Genomic DNA, 10,128 nt, shown 5'->3' on the forward strand with positions numbered 1-10,128 from the left:
GCTGCATATGCTGGTCTTTCCTTTGACAATATCGCCCCCTGCTGGCATTAAATTGCATAGCGTGTCATTGCTTATTTTGCCTCACGTCTTTACAATTAATATAAAGGCGCCGTAAGAATTTTAAATCGTCCTTCATGTCTTGGTTTTTATACACTCTTTTAACCGCCCTCAGTGACACTATTGATTAGTGTTCTAAAGCTTTGTCCAACAGAGAATGTAATATCTTCCATTTCCTAATTTACAGCTTTTCAGACTGAGTACTGCAAAAAATAAATAAAAAATTTAGGATCAAAAAATAAATTTGGTGCATTCCTCTTCTGTTTGCAGGATGAATCACCTCTCCAATAAAATCGTGCTTCCCTGAAAATTATTTGCAGGAGTGGAAAAGCCAAGGCTATATTAGTATTTTCTCTCTGGCTCGTTCTCCATGAGGTGTTCTTACCTAGAGGCTTGAAAGTTTGTGTTGCTGCAAAATGTATTAGCACTCGTGACAACATGACAAATAGCACAATTATCTGGTTCATCATGATATTTATTATCATCAATCCTATGACTGAAAAGTCATTTTAAAACGGACTTCTATACGAGAGCTTCAAATAGAAAATATTGATTTTTCTTTTTAATATGAAATCTTATAGATCTTACTAGTTGTCCATATTACAGCAAAAACATTCAGCAATCGTATTAAAACTTTTTTTTTGTACACCCCCGTTTCTTTTCTTTTACAAATGTGACACTATCAGCGGGTTCTAAAAACCTGCAAAAGTCAAAACTCTACCACACACACACACAGAATAAATGTATAAAAAGAATTTATTACAATTGCATCACATAAATACAATACAATATATATGTTTATTATTTATTTTAAGGAAATCATTTATCAACAGAATTCAATCAATTCAGTTATTTTTGTCTAAACCAAACAAAGAGTGAAAAACCTACAATTCTAACAAAAACACCTGAACATGTTTTGTTGTGTTTGTGAAGAGGCTGGAGCGGAGTTACCATTGTCCAAAATTTGATGATTCAAAGTTGCCCGTATGTGTGATTGTGTGTTCGCTGTGATCAAGTGGATGGAAAGATATCAAAAGGCGTACTGTGTGCAGCAGAGAAACAAAAATAAAAATCATAACTCGACCTGACATTTGTAGTAAGTGGATATATTCTGTACCTGCACCAGGAAGTTCTTCTTCTTCTTCTTTTATATTTAGCAACATTTTGACCTGCAAGGTTTTTCTTGTGTTTGTCTGAGTCTGATTGTTTCCAGTGGCTCTACTTCATTTTCCCCGGAAGCCTCAGCACTGCCCACCTTTTGTACAAATTAAAGATGTGTTGACTGGACTCAGTGACTCATCTTCAGGTATCAGCTGTGCAGACTGCCTGTGGCTGGTCCCACACTGTCACTCTGGCCCTCCTCCTCCGCAGAGTCCTCCGAGCTGTTTACCACTGCAGCACTGAGAGTATGGAGCTCCTCCAAAACACACAGCAGCCTCTCTGACAGGAAGCAGACAGGCCAGTGGTCAGATCAGCTGTGTCTGATTCAGGACTTAAGAAAGGAGTGTGACGCATGCCGAGCTGGGACATTTCTTACCATCTGAAGCTTGGTGGTCTTTCGCTCCCACGGAGCAACCAGTCTCTGGAGGTTTATGTCGATATTTCCCGAACGCAGCAAAGTTTTGTGGTGCTGCCGCGTGAGGTCTTGTAGAGTCCCGATGCAGCCCTCTCTGAGCACTCGTGACCTGGAACAGATTCGGGTCATCGAGCACCGAAACACAAAAAAAATGTCCACAACTGTATCGTGTTATTGTGCCTTAAGAAGTCTTACCAGCAGTGGATTTTTACCCATCTCTGTGTCCAAAGGGTATTTGCTCGAGACGTCCCTCTTTGTGTTCTCACTCGCCGAATGTTTTGACTCTTTGGTCTCATCCTGACCCCTCGCTGCCTCTCTCTCGAACCGCCGCAAAGTCATAACTGTGGGAGACGATGGAGACAGACCTCGGACCACAGGGAAATGCCGCCATATAATGCGCAAACAATCACAGACGAGCACTGTCTCCATTTAAGATACGACTTTGTTCGCCTCATGTTAAGCTGCTGTGGGCTGAGGCAGCGTGGTGCTGATCCTGCTACCTGCTTTGGTGTGCTCCCTCCTGGCCGTATCGACTTGAACTTCCATCTCTCTCAGCTTCTCAGCACACCGGTCCTCAATCTCAGATACTCCTTCCTCCAGGGCTGAAAGAAAACAAATCCACCTCTCCTCAATACGCTATCTCGCACAGTGAGAAACGCCGAGTCCAGTGCTGTATTTCTAGTTACCTTGGGGGTAAACTGAATTTTATTGCATCTGTTAGCACATTTCCATAGAAAGCATCACAGGCTGTAGTACAGCTTGATGCGAGTAGCCTGAAGGTCAAAAGAAAAGGGATTTCTGTTTCAGTTTTAGATTATAGCGCGTGGCAAATGTCTTTTTTTCCCCCGTAAAAAAGTAAAGAAATATACAGCAAAGCACTTTAAGAACTGACATTTAAAGTAAAAAAAAATCAGACGGCGTCGATATGGAGCGTAAATTCTTTAGAAAAACAATAATATTGTAAGTTTTAGTCAATTCTCACTTCTCTCATAGTGCAGCTTGACAATAGTTTCCTACAGAAACAATAAATAATTTCTCAAACACAAACTGTATAATAAATGCTCAGCAGCACACGGCAGACGGATAAATGTTGGCGGCTCGTGAAAACAGCGACTCATTCAACAGTGAGAGAGCCAGGTTGTCCCTCGGGACCAGGTGGACAGGACACATTTAAACAGAGAGCGAGAGTTGGACTCAAATTCATCAACTGAACATAAACATGACAGTAGATGACGGCCAGCGGCCATTTAGAATCCTGCAAACAAACGCTATTGTCGCTGTGTAGCTGCTTGGACGTAATAGGAGCGAGCATATGCAAACGAGGTATTAAATGTGTTTTGTTAGATTTGTTTCTCTCTCGCTCTTTAATGAATCAAGGTTCATATTTGCATCTAAATGAAAACTCGTTTTTCTTGCTTTAATTATTCTTCAAGTTTATCTTGTCACGGCACTGTAGACACATGTATACATGAACGGATGACAAACTCTACACAAGGAATAGGAAGGAATGATGACGGCAGGTAAACCCTGTTTGAGTCGAGACAAAGGCGCCTGACATTCATTTCGAGTCTTTAATACAGGTTTAATGTGTGATCATTCTAAATAAGTAAATAAACAAGAAAAAAAAATAGACACATCCTGTGACCCTGAGAACTGCAGATAAGGAGTAAGTGAGTGTGCTCAGCTTAAAGTACCCAGCGCCTCACCCTGCTTGCTGAGCTCTTGCTGGTTGAGCGTCTCACAGCGGAGTTTCTCCAGATTGACCTTGTTCTCCTCCAGCTGGTCTTGGATCTGCTGCAGGCTCCGCTCAGCTTCCTCTCGATCAGCTACAGACTGCCGGAGCGCCAACCAGCTCTGCTCCAGTTCCTGCTGCTGCCGCTCGACTTTGCTCTCATCTGTGGCGGACGCACAAAATCACCTGAAAGTGCTGCGCTTGCCCGATACACAGTAAATGAGGATGCTCATGCATTATCGGCGCGGTTAAAGCATCTCACATTGGTGCTTCAAATCAGCCAGCGCTTTCTCAATGAGCTCTGGGGTTCGTTTGAGCTCTTGGCTGAGCCTGTCTCTCTCCTCACACACCAACGTGTGCGCCGTCTGGAGCTTTCTGAAGACGCAAAGAAATAAATGTAGCATAGCGGAACAAATTGAGAAGGAGAATCTCCAGCAGAGACCGAGGAAAGTCTCAATAAATAAACCAAACATCCTATTACACCTTTAATATTGAACTGAGCTGCCATATCTTGATATAGCTGGCGATGAAGCAGAACAATAAAATATCTGTACAAATATCCCAACAGATTTCATTCATACCCCAGAGCCTTCAAACACCAGCTTCGTAAGAATGTTTAGTGAGGATGATGAATCCTCGAACTGTACCCGTCAGTAGCCTCGGCCTCTTCCGTCTGTTTACAGGCCTGTTCCACTTTCTGCAGCGCTGCCCTCCTCATAACCAAAGCTGTAAAACACACAAACACTGTAATGCCCATTCATTGTGAGACATACAGGCTATAAACTGCCCTCTGCTCATTGACTACCCGTGAATCTGTACCTTGGATCGTCTCCACTCGCCTCTGAGCAAAAGTCAGCCTCTGTGTAAAAGCGGAGAGCCTCGTCTTCGCTGCAACCACTCCTGCCACCTTGTCCTCGAATGTCCGACTGAACCTGAAAGGCACGGAAATTAAACGCGGGCGCTTCGTTTGGGTAAAAGATTGACGTTTAACCCTTGAACACGCCAAATCAAAAATGTACCTATGTATTGCCTCGGTCAAAGTTTTACCCTCAGCTTCAGCTATTTGACTCTGTGACCTCAGCTGAGCGTTTTCTTTCTCAACCTTTGCCAGGTCTTCTTTTAAAGCCTTGGGAGAAAAAAAATATACACATTTAAGTAGAAGATATTACAATACACTCTTTTTTACAGAGCTTTTTACTGTAACGTTTCATGTTCGGGGCAAAACGTTTCCCAGCTGTTGTCCTTAAAATCTCAACGGCTGTTTAGACCATAGCAGAGATTTCCTGCAGTCAGCATCATCCGCCGTGGTAAAAATGTACGAGCGTTCATCACTTTCAACGGCAGGCCCAAGTTTATTGTGCATCGTCGGAAATTTCAGACAGACGCGTAAATCACGTCAGCGGCTCTTTTACTAACCTTCTTTTCGATCCTCTCCAGGTCCAGCTCGGCTATCCTGTCATGCAGACTGTGCTGAAGCACGGTAGAGCGGTGCTGCTCCTGCCGGAGCTGCTGCTCAACAGATCCGACCTAAACACCAATCAATAGAAGAAATACCAACAAAGTTTAATAAGCACACTGGATTTGATTGTACTGTGGTAAGATTGACGGTCTTAATACTTCAGACAGAAGTTTCTCCTTCTCTCTTCTTAGCTCGATGTCTTGGAAGCGAAGCTGGACGCACAACTGGAAGACTTTTTCTCTCCAGAGCTGAAGGACTTTACATCCTTCGCATCCGTTTTTCACACGAGGATCTGGTGAGATCTAAGGAAATATAAACAACTTAACCACTGACACAAACGTACAATCGGGGGGGTTGATTGATCCAACAATAGTTTTGGCTTTCACCAAAAAAAAAAAAAGAAAAGAAAAAGAACCCTCTGAACCAAAGCGTTGTAGACATCAGCCGGATCAATACACTAAATAAGGGAAAGGAGGAGATAAGACTCAAGCTATTGGAAAGGCACATTGTGCCTGAGCACCTAAATAATTATTCTCATTTAGGTTGTCCCCCCCCCCCCCCCCCCCCATTAAATCAAGACACTTTTTTGTATCTTATGCATGTAGACTTGTATCACACGCTGCTATGTGAAGAAGAAACACTCACCTTCTTCATTAGTTTCTCTTCTTGGAGGGAAAGTATTTCATTTAAAGAGTTAATCCGGACTGTCAGAAGCTCTGTGGTCGTCAGGAGAGCTTCTTTTTCTTTGCTCAGCTTCTACAAAACGTGCAAAAATATACCTAAACTATAATCAACTATTTTAACAAATACATCATTCGCTGATTTATTCATCATTTCCTGATATTATTAGCCCATGTGAACAAACATTTAAAAGGTCCAATGAAATTACCCTACAGCGGGCTCATTACAATCAATATGGTCTACATTTTCTCACCTCTACTGCTTCATTTAATTGTTCTCGCTCCTCTTTCTCTGGGGCAAGCTGGCCGATGTAATTTTTAAGACTGTGCAGGGTTGCAGATTGTGTCTCAAACGCTTGTCCCATTTGGCTGAAAAATAATCAACATCACCATCAAAGAAAATAACAAAACAAAAAAAGAATGCAGTGAATGTGACCATAAAGTGCTTTAGATGCCTGAACCTCTTAAGTTTTAGATTGAATGTGGCACCTTAAATGTTCTTTCAGCCCATCTCTCTCAGTAGATACCTCCATCAGAGAGCTTTTTAGCTGCAGCACTTCTGAGGTTATTGATTGAAGTCTGTCCTGTAGTTCTGTATTTGTTCTTGTTGCTGCCTCCAATTCGGCACAATAGGACGCCTTCAACTGTTGCAACAGAAAGAGAAGGGAACGTAAACAACTGAAACGTTTTAAACATACAAATTAAGACATAATGTGATTGTCCCCTTCAAAAGCATTTCCTCCTCATACGCTTCACTTTCGAAGGAAAGTCAAAGTGACTCGTCTGACCTTCGGTGTTCCGCTCAAGGATCACTCACCATGCCTGCTGGGCTCTTGGATATAACACCATGAGCTTAAGGGAGGTCGCCCAAATCTGTAGGGTTTATGGCAATTTAAATTCCCTTACAGACACTCTGGCCCACACCTCAACCTCCAGTTGCTGTGACAGTCGGAACATCTGCTGTTTGACTGCCGCTTCAGCCTACAACTTTGCCTTTTCAGCCTTCAAGACAATCTTCTGGGATTCGTCTATGCTTTTTTTCAACATCTCTTCTCAGCTTTGCAATTCATCACTAGTTAATCTCACCAGCTGCCACAAGCATAAGAGCTGAACAAAGAAAAATATTAAGTTAGGAAATTAGTCAAGAAAAAAAAAGTTACTCCTTTAAAAAGGGTGACTAAAAGCTAGTATGAAGACTACAGAGGAGAACAAAAGGAAAATACAAACTGCAGAAATGAGGTACAAGACGACACCAGGAAGTCCCAGGGGATTGTTGTCTACAGGAGTGTCAAAATGAAATGTTTTGTCAGTAAACATCATTACCTGTGAGCTTATTTTCTCCTTCTGCACACTGCTGAGACTCAGCTCCTCTCTGACTCGGCTGAGTTCAGTCTTCGTCTTCGACAGCTCTTCACACACTGCCTCCATCTCATGGCTATGTCTGTTGCACAAAGGTCACAACACTTTAAGGTCACTGAAAATCAGTTTCCGAACTTCTGACATGCTAAGTAGCAGACAGAACATGAGAACAGAATTAATTACAGAATATACCCCACCTGTTCAGGGCAGTGTCTTTGTCTTGAATCTCCTCCCTGCACCTCTCTACGGTCTGCTTCAGCGCTTCCACCTGCCCCTTCAACCGTCCAGCTTCAGCCTTATGCCTTCCCGCCTCCATCTGCCACTGTGATTCCAAACTCGACCACTGCTCACTTCTCTCAGCAGATCTACAATTGGTGAAGAAGAACAGCTGATCGGTCCGTAATGCCACCAAAGTGAAAAGCACAGTATTCCAGATCACAGAAAAAGCACATCCTGCATATACCTTGCCCTTAGATCTGACAAGCGATCCACAGAAGTAGCTCCTCCAAAGCGGTCTCCTTGTAGCATCATGATGCTCTGATTTTCCTTCCTCAGCTCCAAGACTTCCTGTTGGGCCTGAGAGAGTGCGAGCCATGGATTGGCAGGGCTACAATCTCCCGGTGGCACTGATCTTCCCCCAGGGTGGATCCAGGAGGTGGGGGGTGCTGCCACGGGAACTTTAACACTTCTATGTGCTCGTGTCGACTCGACACTCGATGCAAAATGTGATGGGGGCACAAGGTCGTCCTGAACATTTCCTGCTGAAGAGTAACATAGAGTGTTGTTTATTTGTGTGCAAATAAACAACACTTCAGGCTTTTTTTGTCTCTGATCAAGACAAAAACAAGAATGTGTTAAATATGACGCATCATTAAGGACATGTAATATTATGTGTATACTAAAAAGTTAAATGAAACCACTTGAAGGGAAAATGCATGTAGTATACTACCTAAAGAGTAACTATTAGTGAGTAATCTGTGTTTCTGAGAGACACGGGAACCTGGATTTGGTCGTCAGATTATAAATAAGATATAAATTAACAATCTAGTAGGTAATTACAACTAAAAATGAAAGATCTTCAGCAATTGTGTGTAGAACTAATGGAATGCATGTGAAACATGAAAGATTTAAGTGTATTGGATACTGTTGTTATTCTACTATTTCGGTTGTTTGGTGTATCTATAATCCTCTCAGGGAAAGGAAACAAGATAAAGATCCCTTTAATACTTGTGTAAATGGTTTAGTGAGCAGGGTTAAGTTAGTTTACAGGATCCAGATAAACTTAGAAACGTGACCAGAAGTACGAACTTACTTGCTGCAGCGGATTGAGTGAAATCAGTGGGAACTATCAGCCTGGCTTTTCCCATGTCATATCTCTCCATGGCCAGCAGATGATTCACTGTTTTCCACCAAACAGTGAACAGTTTAAAGTAGTTTAGCTGCTGCTGCTGCTGCTGCTGCCGCCGCGTAGCTTTTAGTCTCCCGCGTCAACTTTCGTTGCCTTAGTTACGAGTTACAGAACTCAATCTGAGCTAACAGTGCTAACGTTAGCCACACCTTATCCTCTCGGCTACACGCGAAAACAAACACAGCAGGAACAAGTCCGCTCAAATATCCAAATCCACAGATTGTTGCTCCATTAAACAGCTTGTTTGACACAACTGACAACAGCGCGGTGCACCACGGGAAATTAAGGGGAACCTGAGAGTGGGGAATTTATTTTTTCCCTGACCGTTGTCTTGCAGGTTTCTCACACAGGGTACTACACCAAGGTTGACAATGGAGTGCTGCAGGGGCCACACTTGACATTAAAACAAATATTATGCATTCATTTGAGACAATTTGAACGTTTGTTAAAATACCCCAAAAATATATTTTATTGAATGTGGCTGCAAGGTGGAACAGTGGTTTGCATGGGTTCAAATACTGACCGGGCCTTTCTGTGTGCAGTTTGCATGTTCATCCTGTGTGCGTGGGTTTCCTCCGGGTACTTCAGGTACTCTGGTTTCGCCCCACAGTGAAAAATCATGCATGTGAGGTCAATGGGTGACACTAAATTGCCCCTAGGTGTGAACATGCGTGTGCTTGGGGTTGTCTTTTTCTCTGGTTGTCCTGAGATGGACTGGTGACCTGTCCAGGGTGTGTCCTGCCCTCGACCATGGCTGGGATCGGCTCCAGCACCTTGTGACTCTGCACAGGATAATGCAATATAGAAGATGGATGATGGATGAATGAATTCCGAATTAATCTTTTGAAAGTTTATATTAATTTTTTTAATACAACCTCAATGTCACAGTTATTCCTTGATCACAGAAAAAGCACCAAGCACTTATTAAAACATCTAAAACTTGGAATATGTCAAGGTTAGGGAATGAAGATGAGACAATACTCTGTTAGACCTCTTCATGAATGTTCTTGAACTGATATAGCTATACTTGGACATGAAATTCAAAAGCTTCTTATCATTGAAATAAGTTTGAGAACCAGTTAAAGGACCACTAATTCATATGTCAGATTGACTTGCAGAAAGGGCCATTTTATTCTTCTGTGTATGATTTCAGTTTATTTTCTGTATTTTGAGATATTATGAGATAATATAGCCATAGTTAATGAAAGCAGGGTTGATTAAAACGCACCCAATGATGTGGTCATCTGAAACTACATCATCCCATACAACAACAGCACCCAGGGGTGTCTGACAACCATTTTTGCATAATATTGTTACTCTGGCAGAGAAGGTCACACTGAGCAGGGCCATGAGGACATGTTTATATGTTAATTGGTAATTAGGTTATGTAATAGAATTTCAGAGTTTTGTTGAATCTATAAAAAAAATAGGGAACATTTACCTGTAAAATGATCTGCACATTAGTCATTTACATTGGATGTTAGGAAATATTGGCAGATATTGGTGTGCTCCATTCGCCGTGAATCAGGCACTGTAGCCTCTGCGTGCTATAAATCCATTAACTGTAAACTTGCAGATAGCTTTAAATGCATTTTTCTGGGTTTTTTCATCTCCTCTAGAGTCTTCAGCAGCTATTTCTGTTTGCTCTTACCTGCAGTATATCCTCTTCCCTGCAGCTTCCATGACCCACTTTCCCCAGGGGTTCATTAAAGTTTTATTTAATCAAATCTATTTATGGTGTATTCAAGGGAAAGAAAAGGCATTAAGTTAGCCTGGTGACCGTAAACAATCAGTTTTAGTTATATGACCATTTATAAAATAGAGTTTCTATCAAAATATGTCAATAGAGAAAGAAAA

General features: G+C 42.1%; 1 protein-coding gene across 1 annotated transcript; it reads right to left on the reverse strand.

The window, feature by feature from the left end:
* Positions 1 to 908: 908 nt before the first annotated feature.
* cchcr1 (coiled-coil alpha-helical rod protein 1) lies at positions 909 to 7,618 on the reverse strand. Its single transcript, XM_080484082.1, has 17 exons — positions 7,327 to 7,618; positions 7,061 to 7,228; positions 6,828 to 6,945; positions 5,994 to 6,148; positions 5,759 to 5,873; positions 5,470 to 5,580; positions 4,983 to 5,126; positions 4,782 to 4,892; positions 4,385 to 4,491; positions 4,185 to 4,297; positions 4,013 to 4,091; positions 3,628 to 3,740; positions 3,340 to 3,528; positions 2,134 to 2,235; positions 1,829 to 1,974; positions 1,595 to 1,742; positions 909 to 1,497 (listed from the first exon to the last, which is right to left on the reverse strand). Exons 1-17 carry the CDS (start codon positions 7,392 to 7,394, stop codon positions 1,367 to 1,369), a joined length of 2,118 nt encoding a protein of 705 aa, XP_080340208.1. The 5' UTR covers positions 7,395 to 7,618; the 3' UTR covers positions 909 to 1,366.
* Positions 7,619 to 10,128: the final 2,510 nt, after the last annotated feature.

This window comes from Lipophrys pholis (genome assembly GCF_963383615.2).
Source record: "Lipophrys pholis genome assembly, chromosome: 16".
In the NCBI taxonomy this organism is placed as follows: Eukaryota; Metazoa; Chordata; class Actinopteri; order Blenniiformes; family Blenniidae; genus Lipophrys; species Lipophrys pholis.